The sequence below is a fragment of the Macrobrachium nipponense genome, chromosome 45 (genome assembly GCF_015104395.2).
Source record: "Macrobrachium nipponense isolate FS-2020 chromosome 45, ASM1510439v2, whole genome shotgun sequence".
Taxonomy (NCBI): Eukaryota; Metazoa; Arthropoda; class Malacostraca; order Decapoda; family Palaemonidae; genus Macrobrachium; species Macrobrachium nipponense.
In genome coordinates this window covers 51,882,747-51,900,789 of record NC_061105.1, presented here as the reverse complement: position 1 = coordinate 51,900,789, position 18,043 = coordinate 51,882,747, and the positions used below count along the sequence as shown (strand labels likewise).

Below are 18,043 nucleotides of genomic sequence, written 5' to 3'. Positions count from 1 at the left end.
TTTGGAATTTCTGGCTTTCTCAAAGATTTATGGTTTTTATGTAATTTCCAAACACTCGGTCATGACAGATATTCCCAGTAATTGTTATCACAAAAATTGGAAGTCTTGCTAAGCCATTAAATTCCTTGGAATTTCTAGCATTCACAGGGTGATTTGGTTTTCTGAGATTTACAAACACTCGGGCAACAGGCGTTCCCGATGATTATTACAATAATTGGGAGACTCGCCGAGCACCTGGATCCCCTGGTTTTGTTGGCGCTCACCGGCGCTAGGCTTCATCATATTGCCGAGTACCAGGGCGAGAAAAGGCTCACTCGATTATTGTCATACAAGAGCCGGGTGTTTCTTATGAGTGCTTGGATGGCGAGGTGAGTCTTTACCAGTACAGATGAATCCGCTCCTCAGTCTGGTTCAGAGTTATGTAGAGCTTGGAACTGCATGCAACACCTTCTGAGTGAATGGTCAAGTACCGTCCTTGTGTATTGGACCTTAGGGTGTGAACACGTAGGACTGCAGACACAGAATCCCTTTTGTTGTTCTTCTTGGAGCTTCGGCCTCGAAGGAGAATAGTTAATTGGGAAGAAGTGATAGTCTTCGTTGACGATTACCACTCATAATTATGTAGTGGTGATGGGCTCAGCTTGACCAGACAGCTCGATCTGCCAATCTGAGTGCTCAGCTCTAACGATTGAAGTCTCTGCTCTCGATCGGTGCGGTTCCTTGCCATGACATTGCACCCTCCTTTCTCGTATTGCTTTGAGTCTTCAAGAGGTCATCATCTTTCGTCTTCATCATCTGATGCCTCCTAACCTCCCTCTTCAAAGGTTTCCACGTCTGAAGATGAGGAAGGTATTCTCCACCCCTTACGAATTCTAAGGGGCTACACCCTTTCCATGGAGAGGAAGTAATTAGCTCTCTACAGCTCAGTCTGTTCAGGATGGATAGCACTGAGAGGTTTGAATGCCTCTCCAGTGGTACTGTTTTGGGAACTACCAGTTTGGCTTGAACTAGCCGTCTCTGGTATCCTGTTATCACCGTAGAAGTCTCCCTTCAGGAAACTTCACCTTTGCTCTCTTCATTAGAGAATGAAGGAGGTCTGCTTCCAGTCCTTATTCTTGCCCCTCGAATGAAGAAGAGTTAGGCTGGAGTGTGATTTAAAGGAACCTACAAATGTACTACGTATATTTCTCTCGCGACATGCTTCTATTATCAGTTGCATCGTCCGAGTAGTAGGCACATACCTGTAAGTTAACTCTTCTGGTATGTGACCGAGATGAATAATACCTACTCTTAATTAACCTGGATTCAGGACTGCCTTTTGAGCCTCCCAAGAGTTACCGGTTTTGTTTTTGAGATAACTGGTGGTATTGTTTCCCAACAACACCACAACATTTGCATTATCACCGAATAGGAGGGTTTTCAGTTAAAATGCAGATGCTCGAGTGTATCTTTTTTGAGCTCGATGGTTCTAGCTGAACTCTTTCCTTCATGGACTGGACTACCAGGCAACTCAGGATGACAAGTTGAGCGAGCGGTGTATGGTGCTGCCTCAGTCAGTACTGCTTGCTCTCCGATATATTTCAGTTTGGTATTGTATCTCCTCTATCGAGGATTGACTACCAATTCGAATCTCTGCCCGGCAATCACAGACTTAGGTCTCTGGTTGGCTGGAATTCTTCACATTTGTGTATACCCATCCCTACTGCACCGCATTTTGCCATGGTGAGAATTTTCAGCCAAATATATCTCACTAGACTCAATATCATCTTTCTGTTTCCCCCACGTTAAAACAGAAGTCTGTAGCCTAGTCTTCCTCTTCATCGCACCAGTCCCGTCGGCTGCTGCAATGTCTGTGAAAACGTAGGTCTGCATTCACCTTAGTCATTCACTAGTAATATAGTATTGTTTCATTCACCTTAGTGGGGATTCAACTACTGATGAGAAACTTCTGTCTTACCATCACAGGGATCTTGGTCTTTAGAAGGCAATTGACTATTGCTGATGTGCGCATTACTTGAAAGAAACATCATCTTGTCTCAACATCCGCGATGAACAAAATAGACGATTTGTATTGTTCTCAGCAGAACCTTCGAAAGGGGGGTGTCATGTTGTGACTACGTCTCAGATACGTGACAGGCAGCGCAGTCAGTCGGCACCTGTTGACAAGTCCAAGTCCATCATGAGCTATGCTGTAGACTTTGTATTGGTTGATCCAGATCAGTCATTACTTTGTCCAATTGGGACTGCCATTGCAGAAGTGTCCGATGGCACGTCTTTCTCCGAGTCTTACGAAACCTTGAGACTTCTCTGCAGTTGGGTAGTCCAGTGGATAGGTACATTCATCACTCCGAAGAATATGTCAGACAGGAAGATAGATGAGTTCTCATTGCAACCATATTTATATCTTTCTTCCTTCGGGTCTGCCCACAGGTCCTTGGAACTGCCTTTCCTTGTACCGGTGGTGGATGCTTGCAGGTTGTGTTTGCTTACCCGGCTCCTTCAAGAGGACAAGTTGCATCTCGTCTATGGTGTGCGGTTCTAGAGGTAAGATGGATGCGAGAGTGATTGGCCTCTCCACCTTCCCCACCTCGTCCTTCTACTCCACTTCTTTCAGGTTGAGGATAGGACTTAAACTTATGAGTACAGAGGTACCTTGAGATACGAAAGGCTCAACTTACAAAAAACTCGAGATACGAAAGCTAATATGAAAAATTTAACGGCTCTACATACGTAAAGTTTTCAAAATACGAAAGGTTTCTGAAAGTCCGAGATTCGCCCGGATAACAATTTTGAAAATCGCGCCGCGCGCCACCATCTTAGTACTAGTAGACTCGCCACCATCCTCCTGCTCTCCCATTGGTTCCTGATGCTAGTCGCGGCCATGAAATCCTTCTCTCCTATTGGCCAGCGTCCCTCCCATCATGCATCTACTATGTTCATGTGGTGGCATGCTTCGGCCACTCGGTACCAGCATTGTTATAGTATGCACGCGGTATTCGTTTTCGGGATCGTCAATGTGTACGTTATCTAAAAAAAAAGTGACCAAGATCTCTCACATGGGATAAGTGATCAAGGTCTCTCTCATGGGATAACTGGAAACTTTGCAAGGTTGGTAGAATATCCACTCCCTGCTGAACAGAGGGTGTAGACCAATCATTTACAACATGCATACCAGTACGTATAATCAAGGCACTTCAGTTTATGTTGAAGGTCAGCAGCCGAACATTCAGTACCCCAATCAGTTGCAGAGAGAGCCATTTGGTTGAACAGGGTTTTGATGGACACCAGGGCCAACAGAGTCATGAGGTGCAAAAAAAGAACCAAGTGATAAAAAACAGAAAGTTGAAATTCTGTAAAAAAAAAAAAAAAAAAAAAAACTACGTAAAGTAAAAAAAAAAAAAAAAAAGTTAAAAATAAAAAAAAAAGAAAAAAAAAAACGGCAGAAATTAAAGCCGCTTTTCATAAAGTGCAATCATTTGTAGAAGACACCCCCCGAAAAGGCTCACACAGGAACATTGTGTACGTATATTTTTTAAAGTGTACGTACGTACATATGTACAAAATAAAAAAAACGGCAGAAATTAAAGCCGCTTTCATAAAGTGCAATCATTTGTAGAAGACGCCCCAAAAAGGCTCACACAGGAACATTGTGAAAAGTAGGCAGAAGCAATCTTCCTTAGATAGTTACGTATGTACGTAGCCTCACTCGAAAGGTAAGCTTCCACATTTTACGTACAGTATATTTCTTGTTACCATGTACACTAATATACACTTTATTTACAGGTTATATTTTGCATTTTTTTATTAATTTAGGTATTGAATGGTCCAAATTGTTGTAGTATTTCATTGTTTATAGGTCAATTTAGCTTTATTATGAAATTTACTGGGGTGTTTTTGGAGGGCTTGGAACGGATTAGCCATTTTACATATAAAATGTGGTCCAAGATACGAAAACCTCATGATACGAAAGGCGCCTCAGAACGGATTAATTTCGTATCTCGAGGTACTACTGTACACTGGCTGGTCGGGCAATTGATGAGGTAAGCTTGCACATAGAGCTTACTTTCTTTTTTTTTCTTATTAGAATCATAGAAGCAATCCTGCTCCTTCCTCTAGCAAGGGGAGGAAGGAGACTGGCAATAATGCAAACCCTTCCCAGAACTTTGTATTAATGCCTCCGACTCTAAATATTCTTCCCAGCCCATTTTCGGATGAGTTACGATTCCTTACTCATTTCAAAAAGGCCCAGAAGACTGACTCTTGATCATGCAGCTCTATACTCCGATCAAGTTGTCAGAGGCAGGGCACTCCTCCTCGCTCTTACGACCAGGAGGAATAGCCTAGGTGTGCAGAACTCCAGTCAGTTCTAGAGGCTCACTCACATTCCTCCCACCAATCAGTGAGTCTTCCATATGTAAAGGACTGAGGGTTTGTAAATCATGTAGGAACAAATCACAATTTTTGAAAGTAAATTGTATTTATCTTAACTACAAACCTGAGGTCCTTTACATTTATGCCCACCTCATGGCCACCCCTCAATCTGAACCTGGTCCTACCTGCCTGCCACACGGTACTTACTGCCTAACCATGTTGTTTAAAAATTTAACGGCTGTAATTCCAGCGACGCTGAAAGTAATTCCTTATGTAAAGGACCTCAGGTGTGTATAGTTAGGAAAAATGCAATTTACTTTTAAAAATTGTGATTTCGGTTTTCGTATGTTTCGATTTTCGTGGGAGGTTCTGGAACGGATTATGTACGAAAACCGAGGTTCCACTGTTTCTTGTAAAAGACTCCCCAGAAGGGGTTGTGAATAGTCATTTTTATTGCAGTGTCTTACCAAACAATTATACAGCCATAAGTTCCCTACAGCTGTATAATTGTTTGGTAAGCATGTAATAAAATTTCATTTTACTATTATGAAAATTCCATTTTCAACTTCTCGTGAAAGGTAGGGAAAAATTTTCAGAATCTTGTTTCTTACACTATATGCATTTACATATATTCTTTCCTTTGGTGTTTTTTTTTTTTTTCTTGAATTGGCCAACCTTTAAGGTTACCCGGCTTGGGGTGCAGCATACTGATTTTTTACCCTCGTCCACTAAGGGTTAAGTGGTTACAAATAGGTTTTTCTGCATAAATATTTTACTTCTGACAGCCTGACTGATGCCTGAACTGGGGACTTACGGATACACTTGCTTTAGTCTGTAGGATATTGTATATTGATTGTTACTTGGGAAATAATTAAGTCTTTATACTAATGTAAGCCTAATACATTTCCTGTATGTATATTCATAATGATCAGTTATCTTGCAGATAAATTGTGACGCTCCAACGGCAGATTTGGTTAAAGGACCTTGGAAATTGAAGTTGAAATAAATAACTGTCAAAAAGGAAGTGCATTTCTTGGTCTTGTTGGGAACTTGTTGTGACTGCTGTCCATTTTATTTTTCTGTAAGTATTCAAAAGATTATTTGTACGTTTATGAATACTGTTGTTCTTGTTTGGTTTAAAGTTTAACTCTTGAGGTTAGGAATTTTCTAATTGTTTAGGCTTAGCTCTCTTGGCATTAGAAGTGAAAAAAAACATAATCATTTGTTCCCACAAGGATACAAACCTTCGTCTGTTATATGGGAGTACAAGCAGTCCCCAAGTTATGACAGAGATCCGTTCCTAAGGTTTGTTGTAGGTCGAAAGCTGGCGCAAGTCGGAATGATAAGTACATGTAATCGGCGGCGTAACGTCATGTTGTTCCTACACGAATACAAACCTTTGGTCTTTACATTAGGATATTACTTGCAGTGCAAGATGGGAATGGCTTTTAAACTTTTAAACAGGGTACTGTAGTTAACTACCAATGGTAGGGATGAGAGCCCCTTCCATCCACTGATACAAACTCACTTTTATTGTGAATTCTTGTGATATATGAGTAGTTGTTGTTTTGCTTATACTGATATAATGCGAACCCACGACTTATCTGAGTCTAGGGAGAGGAAATAGTGTGTCATGAGGTGTTGCCTTGGCACTGACAGACCGTGCATCACTTCCTTTCCTCTCTTGAGATAGATCATCATGCCCCTGCACTTTGTGCAGGAAACGTGTGTAACCAATCTAGACCTTGTTCCGAGTGTTGTGTCTGACTATCAGAACAAAGAGTGCAATTTCATAGGGAAAGAAAGAGAGAGAAGTTGGCTTCCCCAGCATCTTAAGATTGCAATACGCTTCTTGTGATGCCAAGGTTTCTCTGTCATTCCTTCTTGTCCTCAGCCAAACTGCCTCCTGTTGTTGCCACTCTTAAGGGAGCTGTCTCCCCTTCACCGTCTCCTATTGCTTTGTTGGTAGAGAGTCGGCGTGGGGGACTATAACCCAGTACGACTTTAGGGGTTTGGTGGAGCCTGAGGAGCTTGGGGGAATTATGGCCCTCCCTAGGCTTCCTGTGGGATTCTTCCATGGAGGGCTTGATCTCACGCTTGAGGTCATCTAGTGCCCCTCGAGTGACTGCTGCTTCCTCGACCGTAACTACGGCTACGGTCTCAATGTCTAATAGATCTAGGTCCACCAGTATGGCATTGGTTCATGTGGTCCTGTCCCCGTCTTCCTCCCCTCCTTGGGGGAGGTCCTTCTCCACCCCCTTTGTAAAGGTCTGCTGCCACCGTTAAGAGATCAAAGAGGAAAAGTTGCAAAGTGTCTTCATCATCTTTGTTGTCGTCTTCTTGTGCCTACGCCTCCTCCCATTCTTTCAATGCTGGCAAGGGGAGGAAGCGGTTTCTCCCAGCTGTAAGGAGGAACATAGGGCTTCTTACAGTCATCCATCTTTCATGGAAAAGGTCAAGGGATCTTTAATTTGCTCTCCTGATCACTCTATGGGAACGGGAACCATTGCTTTGTTTGTATGGTGTTTTTACCTTGCAAGGAACCAGTGGTTATTCAGCAACGGGACCAACTGCTTTACGTGACTTCCGAACCACGTCTAGAATGAACTTCTATCACCAGAAATACACATCTCTGACTCCTAAATGGAATACCCGATAATCAAACCCGCAGCCACCGAGGTGGCAGGCAAAGACCATACCAACTATGCCACTGAGGCGCTTCGGTAACCATTGCTCTAGGTTCCACAGACCCCCATGTCACAGGAGCAACAGGTGCACGGGGTTCCAAGGACCCCCATGTTACCAGTACCAGTCCCAGGAAGTCACTTTCCCGGGCCAGTAAATGTTCTTCTACCACTGCACTGGATTCCACAGACCTGACACAGGTACCAGTCCCTTTTACTGGTGCATGGTGTTATACACAGACCCCCGTGGCACCAGTACCAGCCCCTGGAAGTCACTTTCCCTTTCCATAATCTAGAGTAGATTATTAGATGCAGGTCCTCTCCTTTTTCTCTAGCAATGGGAGTGAGGGGCTGACAATAAAACACATCTGGAGGTTGTTTTAGCCTTTTATTGTCCCCAACACTTAGGGCTCATCCTATCCCTTTTGGAAATAATGACACAAACGCATTCATTCTTCATAAGGACCTGAAGTCTGGTAGTTTAACATTCCATTTGTTCAACAGATCAGAGTCATGCCGTTTGGGCTCAACATCGCGCCCAGAATATTCACCAAACTAGGAGAGACGATAGTTCAAGAACTGAGAACTCAAGGGTTATGTTAGTAGCCTATCTAGACGACTGGCTCATTTGGGCAGCCAGCGTTGAAGAATGCCGCAAAACAACAGCCAAAGTGATAAAATCCCGGACCATCAGGTAGACCTATTTGCCACAGAATCCAACCACAAACTACCGTGTTACGTGACACCCAACCTGGACCCTCTAGCTTACGCCACAGATGCGATGTCCTTAGATTGGAACAATTGGCAGAAGATTTACCTTTTTCCTCCGGTGGATCTTCTGATGAAGGTCCTGCACAAGCTAAGATCTTTCACAGGACAAGTAGCATTGGTGGCACCCAACTGGCCAAAGAGCAACTGGTTTCCGCTTCTTCTAGAGCTGAGCTCCGACCCAAACGGATCCCTCATCCTGAACTGACACAGACAGTACAAACTCAGACTGTGTCAGCTTCCTCAAGAATTCTGAGTGCCCTAACTTTATGGACTTCATGAAGTTTGCAGCCCAAAAGGACGCTAGTATCGATCCACTAAACATCTTATTCATAGAATCAGATAAAAGGGAATCAACACTCAGGCAATATGATTCAGCAGTGAAGAAGCTGGCCAAATTTCTAAAAGAATCAGTTGCTCATAAAATGACCACGAATCTGGCAATTTCATTCTTTAGAACTCTATTTGAAAAATGCCTAGCCTCTCGTACCATTACGACAATCAAGTCAGCTTTGAGGAAGATCTTTCAGGTTAGTTTTAATATTAAGCTGTCAGATTCATACTTTTCCTCGATTCCACGCATATGTGCCCGCCTGAGACCAGTGGACCGCCCTCATACGGTCTCTTGGTTTTTAAATGACATACTTAAATTAGCCTCAAATACTGATAATGACTCATGCTCTTATATAACCTTGCTTAGGAAAACTTTATTCCTAATGGCCATGGCCTCAGGTGCTAGAATATCTGAACTCTCGGCTCTCTCTAGGAACCCAGACCATATGGAATTCCTCCCGTCAGGTGAAGTATTACTATCCCCAGATCGGAGGTTCTTAGCTAAAAATGAGGACCCACAAAACAGATGGGCTCCATGGAAAATCATTCCTCTGACAGAGGACACATCATTGTGTCCTGTCGCTACCCTTAAATCTTTCTTAGCTAGGACATCCGAAAAATCTTCATGCCCCCTTTTCATTAGAGAGAAAGGTGGTACGATTTCTCTTAAAGGTATTAGACAACAAATACTCTACTTTGTTAAACAGACCAACCCGGATTCAGTCCCACACGTCCATGATATCCGAGCAGTGGCTACCTCCATTAACTATTTTCACAACATGAATTTCGAGAACCTGAAGAAATTTACGGGTTGGAAATCTCCAGCAGTTTTTAAACGCCACTACCTCAAAAACTTAGAGGCCCTTAAATTCCCAGCAGTTGCTGCAGGGAGCATAGTCTCCCCAGAATGATGAATCTTGTCAAATCCTTTCCTTAACCTTTGCTCACCTCTTTCCCTTAATACTCTCTCCTTCCTACCTGCCTCGCTCGTTTTCCCTACCAAACCTCCCTCCTCCAGGTCGTGAGGGTTTGGTCGTCATCCTGCCACTGGACCTGTCTGTATATACCCTGGTTTATGGCTTCAGATACTATTCTTAAATTGTACTATATTACCTTGTTATTACTAGTTCTAAGTCATAGTTTAAGTCTTAGTGTAATTAGTATGTAAGTAAATTTCCTACCTCATTATAGTGCATTAAAAAGTTATTTTTTAGAGGAACCTTAGGTTTCATTAACCCCTTTTATGTATATTGTTTGGTATCTGTTAAGCTTGGATGGGTATTTTCTGATACCTTTTCACCGGCAGACACAGGTCGAACCCAGAAAAGGGATTTTGACGAAGGAAAAATCTGTTTCTGGGGGAAGACCTGTGTCGCCCGGTGAACCCAGCCCTTCTACTCTTTTTTCCCACCCTTAACCATTCCAAGCTAGGGTGTCTATTCCAGGAATGCAGATGGCGCGCAGGTCGGGTAGTAGTAGCAGGAGCGAGGTGGAAGGAGTGACCTTTGCAACGGCTCCCGCCGTGAGAGGGATTTTGGAAAGGAATCCTCTAATTGGCAGAAGACCTGTGAATAGTGGCTTCCACTCTCCTTGTATTTTATACCCGACACCCTCTGGGTGCTCGCGCGAGGGTAGTAACCTCAACATACCATGCTAGCTTTTTTCTCTGGTATATTTAGGCTCTATTTATACTTAGAAAAGTGAGCTACAGGAACTTTTCATCGGGCGACAGGTCTTCCCCCAGAAACAGATTTTTCCTTCGTCAAAATCCCTTTTTCATGTAATTTCCGTGAATAAATGCACTTTTTGTGATAAAACTAAATATACGAAGGTATAGGCATTTTTAGTTTTTTTTTGTGTTTTAACTATCAAAATACGCAGTTGTGAGCCTTATTAGAGCGGTTTTAATTATTCGCAGATTTCAGCTACCCTCAAATAGTGGGGGTCTATGCTTCGCTGCCCTCTGCCCTCCCCACCTGCCGTTGCTTTCACCGTGTTTTTTGACAATTTGTCATTGTTCCTACACAATACACAAACCCTCAGTTCTTTATTAGGAATTGCTTAAAACTCTTGAACGAGGTAGTTAGGCAGTAACTACCATCTAGTAGGCAGGTCTCCCCACCTCCTGGACGGTAGTTACTGCCTAACCACCTTATTCTGGAGTTGTAACGCCCATGTTCCAGCTTTGCTGTAAGCAATTCCTATTGTAAAGGACCTCAAGTTTGTAAAGTTAGGAAAAATACAATTTACTTTTTAAGTTTCTAATTTTTTCCAATTTCCTTTTCTGGAGTCTTGGGAACTAGCCCAGTGTTCCTATGATTATGGGTTACAATTTCCACTGGCATATCCCATATCCTTTTTATTTCTATTTTCTGGTCTTGATTCCTATAAATTTTTTTTCTCTTTCTTTTGCATATAGTACTCAGGTGTTCCATGGTATTGCAACATCAATAAGTGATTCAGGGGACCCCTCCCTATTCGCGTTCTTTGCATTCGCAGACTCATGCAGCCTCAGATTTCTCTCTGGAACATTTCTTCCCATTATTTGCAGGAAATTCACTTATTCACTGTATTTTCCCATGAAAAATATCCACAAATTCCTGTTTTTTAACAATTTCACCAAAAAATGCACTTTTTGTGATAAAACTATAAAGAAAACCAGGTATATAGATTTTAAGTGGGTTTTTCTTGAGTTTACACCAACAAAATAGGCCGTTTTCAGCGTTTTTATAGGGGGTTCTAACTATTCATGTGGGGGGTCTTATGAAAACATTAATATACCTGTGTACTAATGTAACCCAAATACACTTCCTGTGTATTCACAATGATCCCTTTCTCTATCTTGCAGATAATTCGCGAAGCATCAAATGCAGACTTGGTGAGTGAGAGGTCCTTGGAAATTACAGTTATGGTACAAAATTATCGAAAAGGAACCTTATTCCTTGGTCTTGTTGGGAACTTGTGAGGGCCATCGTTCATTTTATTTTGCTGTAAGTATTCGAAAGATTATTTGTACGTTTATGAGTAATGTCGTTCTTGTATGGTTTCAAGTTTAATTCGTGAGGTTAGGAGCAGTTTCTAACTGTTTAGGATAAGCTATTTTGGCATCAGAATTGAAAAAAACAAAATGATTTGTTCCTATGAGAGTATGAGCCTTCGTCTGTTATACGAGGGCACAGGCAGTCCCCAGGTTACGACAGAGACCCTTTCCAAATGTTTTTTGTAGGTGGAAATCCGGTATAAGTCAGAGCCGGTTGTTGAATTGTCAACAACTTTGGACTGACTAAATTTGTTGCTTACAATGTTTTATTTCTTTTGAAACAAATTATGTCCAGGTGATCATTGCATTGTGAGATTTGTTTTCCCTGAGGATGCTTACTTTTAGGGTTGCTATGAACGGAGTTACTCAGAACATGTTGGTCTCAGATTGTTTGTTTTATTTCAGATTCTTCAAAAAACAGATGAAATGTCCTTTGGATCCTAAGTAGGATTGAGTATTGAACATATAACATCCTGTGGAAATGGAAGCCGAAGGATCGTCATCATTGCTGCTACTCAAAGAAGAGAAGGAGGATCTGGAGGAGGGTCCAACAGAAAATGCAGATGACAACTCTTCGTTTGCAGACCCCTTGTTAGAATTCAAGGCAGAACCAGAATTTTTTGACTATGGTGATTTTGATGTGAACTGTTATTCCCAATCTAATATTAAGTGTGAAAAGGACAGCTCTCCAAGTTGTGATGATGAGAGCATAAAGGAAAAGATCTGTATTGGAGGAGAAAATAGACATTTGGGTAGAAGTAACACAGCAGGGAAGCAATTAACTTGTATTGAATGCCAAGGGAAATTTTCAAATATTGACAAGCTGAAATCCCACATGAGAACTCATATGGGAGAGAAACCATTTACTTGCTCTGTATGTCAAAAAAATTTTTCTACTTCAAGTACTCTCAAATGTCACTTGAAAACTCATACGGGAGAGAAACCATATACTTGTTCTGTATGTCAAAAAAGTTATTATGATTCAAGAACTCTCAAACATCACATGAGAACTCATACGGGAGAGAAACCATATACTTGCTCTGTATGTCAGAAAAGTTTTTCCAATTCAAGCCATCTCAAAAGACACATGAGACCTCATATAGGAGAGAAACCATATACTTGCTCTGTATGTCAAAAAAGTTTTTCTTATTCAAGTGCCTTCAAATGTCACATGAGAACTCATACGGGAGAGAAACCATATACTTGTTCTGTATGTCAAAGAAGTTTTTCTCAATCAAGTACTCTCAATTGTCACATGAAAACTCATACAGGAGAGAAACCATATACCTGCTCTATATGTCAAAAAAGTTTTTCTCAATCAAGTTCTCTCAAATATCACATGAAAACTCATACAGGAGAGAAACCATATACTTGCTCTGTATGTCAAAAAAGTTATTATGATTCAAGTGCTTTCAAATATCACATGAAAACTCATACAGGAGAGAAACCACATACTTGCTCTGTATGTCAAAAAAGTTTTTCTGTCTCAAGTACCCTCAAAAATCACATGAGAACTCATACAGGAGAGAAACCATATACTTGCTCTGTATGTCAAAAAAGTTTTTCTGATTCAAGCCATCTCAAAAGACACATGAAAACTCATACATGATAGAAAGCATTCACTTGCCAAACAATCTCAAAAGACACGAGAATACACACTAGATAGAAACTGTATAATGCTTGATCTCTGTCCAAGAATTTTTATTGAATGCTTATATATAACTGCTGTAATTTGAATATTGTTAAGAGAGAACTTATGTAACAATTGTAAGTGAAAATTCGTTTGTCGTAATTGTGGACAAGGAAAGGCTCTTTCTTCATCGGGGTGGGAGGCAACTTTTATTTATGAAATCAGATAAGTGCAGCAAGTATAAAATGATTATATTTGCTTTATGAGGAAAATAGTTTCTTGTTCCTACATGTTATACAAACCATCGGTCCCTTTACATAAGGAAATTTACTTTCAGCGCCAAGCTGGAACTCTGTTGTAAAGATTCTTTAACAAGGTAGTTAGGCAAAGTAACTGCTTGTCCGATTGTCAGGAGTCCTGCCCGACTGGATGTAAACATTCCACTTTTGCTTACAACTGTAGTCATAGGCAGACATTCTCTCTCTGCCTGCTTCTGTTGTGAGATCTCCAATTCTTTCTTGTTTTTTCTTTTGGATGTATTTGTGATTATTTGTATATTTGTGTGTTTGTATGGATAATATGCAAGCCCACGAATCAAATAAGCCTACTCGCCCCTCATTCATGTGGCGATTATGCCCTGGATTGTGGGGCAGGAAATGTGGTTTTCCGCTCCAGTGAAGATGTTGACCCTCACGCCCTCTGTGCAAGATGCCGAGAGCGGGAATGTAACAGAACTGATACCTGTGAAACTTGTATCTCTTGGTCGGAGGAGCAGCGGGAGAGATACAAGGGTAGGAAGAAGCCGTGTAAGTCTGCCAAAGTGTCATCGGAGAGTTCTCCCTCTACTCCTTTGATGACTGATACATTTTCTTCTTTCTTTCGCCCACGTAAACTCCCCCATCTTGCTCTTTCCCCTTCGAGAGACACGTCTCTCTCTGCCTCTTCACTCAATCTGTCGAGTGCAGAGGGAGGGAAACATGCCGACTTGGAGTTGTACTCGGGAACTTCTGTCTGCTCATTGGGGGATCCTTCCCCCTCTAGGCGAACAGGAACTCCACCTATTAACCTGACTTTTGCTTCTTCAGATTTGTCTACCTCAGCAGGTAGGGACCTGCAGCAGGTATGCGAACGATGAATCTTCCTGGGACTCCTACGATACGGGGACTGCTTCACCATCTCGCAGCAGTCCCAGTAACCCGCGTAGCTGAGTCGAGGACAACGACAACGCTCTCGACGCCTGGGTATGCGGCACCACCACACCTGTCCTATAAACAGTATATTACTTCTGTAACCCTTTCTGCTGTGGTGTAAGCACTAGTGCCACATACTTTACAGGTGGATTATTTTCCACCTCCTCTTCCTCCAGGTTATGATGTCCTCACTCCTCCAGACTTTGAGTACCCGAAGAGCTCGCCCCTAGACTTCCCTCCTGTCTCCGTTGGCGTACCTGTCACTCCTGTTCCTGCCCGTGGAAGTGCTGCTACTCTGTCAGTTCCTCCTTCCTAGGTCGCGCTGGAGCCTGTTGCTTTGGCAGCTGCTGCAGCCCTGTCCTGGGTGGGGAATCTTTCTGCTGTCCTGAGGAAGTTGGCGAAGAGGAAGTCCAAGAAGAAGAGGAAGGTGTCGTCATTGTCTTCTGCCGCCTCCTCCACTTCTTCCGAGGCTCCCCAGCCGAAGAAGAAGAAGTGGTCTTGCCCCCCCCTAAGAAGTCGCTCAGGGACTTCTAAGGGGCCTCTCACATCATCCCGGTGAGGGACAGGTGGGCCATCCACCGGTCCTCCCGTTCCTTCGGGAATGGGAGCTGCCTCTCTTTCCTCAGGGAAGAGAAAGAGGGGGACCGTAGAGGTACCAGCTGTTGCTGGTACCTCTGCTCCCAGCTCGAGAGGTTCCACCTCTGGACCAGGAACCGTCTTGGGTTCTCGCTAGCGAGTTTCTCTGAGTGTACGGTCACCTGCTGGTGACCGTGCAGCCAGAGTCCAGGGCGCTGAGCACGCTCACTGCCAGGACTCCAGCATGGGTGATCATTCACACAACGATCGTCCGGTACCCAGGGTTGACGTGACGAGAGCGTATGTGCCTGGTTCGGTCTTAGGACCCGAGAGGTCATATGCTCTAGTGGTTAGAGGAGATCACGGGGTCTGATGAGGTCCTTTCTTCTGAAGGAAGAGTGTCTCGGGAGGGGCTCGGCCTGGATGGACCTGACGGTCAATCACCTCAGGAAGTAGTCACCCCCGAGATACAGAGGTCATTTCCAGAGGTCATCGCGCTGATCTGTTGGCACAGTGACCTCGGGGAAGGATCGGTGGTTGCCCCCTTTGACCGTCCATCAAGGTTAGAGTCGTTCTGGGGTCCAAAAAAGGAACCCAGAGCATCCATAGGGCTTCCTTGGTCTTCCTTGGCTGACAGTGTGCTGGACCAAGTGAATGCTTTTGTCTTAGGACAAGAAGCCTCGCTTAGGTCCGGCAGGTCAGACAAGTTGCTTCCCCCTCCTCTGCCTTGTCAGCGGCGCTTTTACGTGCCTTCATCTGACCCTTTGTCGACCAAACAGGTTGACCTGGAGTTAGCTCGCCTAACTCTGGGCTTGCCTCTGCAACACCTGCTGTCAGAGAACCTCTGGTTCACGCAGCAAGAGGCAATGGCCCTGGATTCTACCGCCATGGCAGCCTTCCAGGCCATCTCCTGGCTTGATCTGTGGTCCCTCACAGTATCCAGGGTCACTGCTTCTTCAGGACCTGTAGCTCCTGGAGAAGACTTAGCCTTTGAGAGACTTTGTCAGTCTGGAGGTAGAGCTATCTCCTACCTGGCCCACCAGACTGCTGACCTATGGGCCAACCTGGTGCTGAGGAGGAGGGACACTGTCCTGAATCTGGTAACCAGGGTGGCTGGTCACGAGTTGGCAATGGGTCTAAGGAATGGACCTTTGCTGGGTTCCTCCTTTCTCTTCCCTAGAGAGATGGTGGATGCTGCGGTGGAGAAACGGAGAGCTGAAGACAGCAACCGTACCAGGCAGTTACGAAGATGTCTGGGCAGTCTCGTTCAACTGAGGCTAAGCCTCGGAGCTTAGCTAGCTCTTCCTCTGCCCATAAGACTTCAGTACCATCGAAGGGCATGCGTGGAAAGACTCAGCCTTCCTCCTCTGCTTCAAGAGGTGAGCATCAGTCCCCCTCCTCTCGCAAAATAGGGGGTAAGCGAAAGGGGAAATGCTAGGGACGGCATTTCCCCTCGCATGCTGCTGAAAGTGGGGTGGTGCCTGGCAAGCCATTGGGCAGCTTGGCAGCACTACGGAGCGGAGACCTGGGTAGTAGATGTCCTTCGGGAGGGATTTCTTCTCCCCTTCGAGTCGAGGCCACCTCCTCACTTCCCGCCCAGTCCATCATCAGACATACGTTCCCGGTTCTTCCAAGGACGTAGCACTCGAGGAAGAGATGCAAACGATGCTGAGCAAGGGAGCTGTAGAAATCATGTGAGAACTGTCACTGGGGTTCTACAGCCGACTTTTCTTGGTGGAGAGTCTACGGAGGGCTGGAAACTGATGATAGATCTCTCTCCTCTGAACCGATCGTTCGCCAGATTTGGTTCATGATGGAAATGGCACCTTCCGTGGTCGATTCTGTCAGGGAGAACTTTTTCATGCTTTTGGAAGTACCTCCGCTTTATCCTCGACGGGACGGTGTTCCAATTCAGGGTCCTTTGTTTTGGACTCTCAACCGCTCCTCAGGTGTTCACGCGAGTGTTCACTCTGGTGTCGGCTTGGGGCCATTCGGTCGGGATACGTCTTTTCAGGTATCTCGACGATTGGCTGGTCCTGGCAATCTGCCGCTCGCAGTTGCTGCTGGACAGAGATTGCCTTTGTGGCTTTTGTTGCGATCTAGGGATCGTGATAAATTTTGAGAACACGGATCTCGAGCACAAGGAGAGAATAAAGTACCTTGGCATGCTGATCGATACGGTAGCAGCAAGAGTTTTCCCTACAGACTTGCTGATCAGCAGGTTCAGGGAGGCAGCTCGTCGGTTTCTGTCACGATAGGAACAGCCAGTTCAGCTTTGGCAGGTCGTGATCGGTCACCTGTTATCGTTAGAGAAGCTAGTCCCTCACGGGCGTCTTCACCTATGGTCTCTGCAATGGAGACTGAAGGAGTGTTCGTCATAGGAGAGGGACCCGTAATCCTTCCTGGTTCCTCTCAGAGGAAGTAAGTGAGGATTTAGCCTGGTGGCTGGATGAGAGGAACCTCTTAATAAGAGTGCAATTGCACACTCCCCTTCCGAAGATGCTTCTGTTCTCAGATGCATTGACTGAGGGTTGGGGCACACACCTGGAGGAGTTGCTGGTTTCAGGTGTGTGGAATCAACATGACAAGCACCTTCACATCAACGTGCTGGAACTCAAGGCAGCGTTTCTCTCACCCCAAGAATTCCGGGAACAGTTGATGGGACACTGTGGTGTTGATGAGTGACAACACCACGGTAGTGGCGTATGTCAACAAACAGGGATTAGTGTCCCTCCTGTTGCATCAGTTGACGATGCAGGTGCATGAGTAGGCAGTGGCTCACTCAGTAGAGCTGTCAGCCAGGTACATTCCAGGCAAGAGGAACGTAGTGGCAGACAAGCTCAGCTGCCAGAATCAGGTGATTGGGACAGAATGGTCTTTATACCCAGACATGTTCGACCTGTGGGGGCGTCTGGTGGTGGGTCTGTTCGCCACCCAGCACAACAGAAAACTCAAGGTTTTCTTCTCCGTCGTGCCGGACCCATGGGCAGCTGCAGAGGATGCGTTCCAACACCTGTGGGACAACCTCGAAGTGTATGCCTTTCCCCCATTCTGTCTGATCCGCAAGTTGATCAGCAGGGCGCTGGTCACTGGCAACCTTCGGATGATTCTGGTGGCACCCAAATGGCCTCAGGCTGTTTGGTATCCGGACCTGCTGGCTCTTCTCTCGGAGGCACTGCAAGAGATTCCCCCATGGCACAACCTCCTGTGTCAGCTGCTTGTGGAACAGTACTACCAAGCAGTACATTCCCTGTGTCTTCACGGCTGGCAGTTATCCACCATCTCTTGCGAGCGAGAGGCTTTTCTCACCGAGCAGCAACAGAGATGGCAGGATACCTAAGACAGTCCTCTGCAGCAGTATACCAGGGAAAGTGGTCCGTCTTCTGTGGTTGGTGTCATAGATGGGGTCTCTCTCCTCTCAGAGCCATTCTTCAGCAGGTAGCGGATTTCC

The 18,043-nt window shown here is 44.6% G+C and overlaps 1 protein-coding gene across 2 annotated transcripts in view; it reads left to right on the top strand.

The window, feature by feature from the left end:
• Positions 1-3,404: 3,404 nt before the first annotated feature.
• The window catches only part of LOC135214513 (zinc finger protein 239-like), a 26,109-nt gene continuing 11,470 nt past the window's right edge, over positions 3,405-18,043 (top strand). Inside the window, exons 1-3 of one of the 2 annotated variants that reach the window (XM_064248888.1) lie at positions 3,405-5,452; positions 11,005-11,146; positions 11,602-13,119. In XM_064248888.1, the coding sequence (XP_064104958.1) occupies positions 11,678-12,805 (1,128 nt within the window). In that variant the 5' untranslated portion in view covers positions 3,405-5,452; positions 11,005-11,146; positions 11,602-11,677 and the 3' untranslated portion in view covers positions 12,806-13,119. Of the gene's footprint in view, positions 5,453-11,004; positions 11,147-11,601; positions 13,120-18,043 lie in introns of those variants that run through there. The other variant, XR_010314385.1, reaches the window with a different exon arrangement.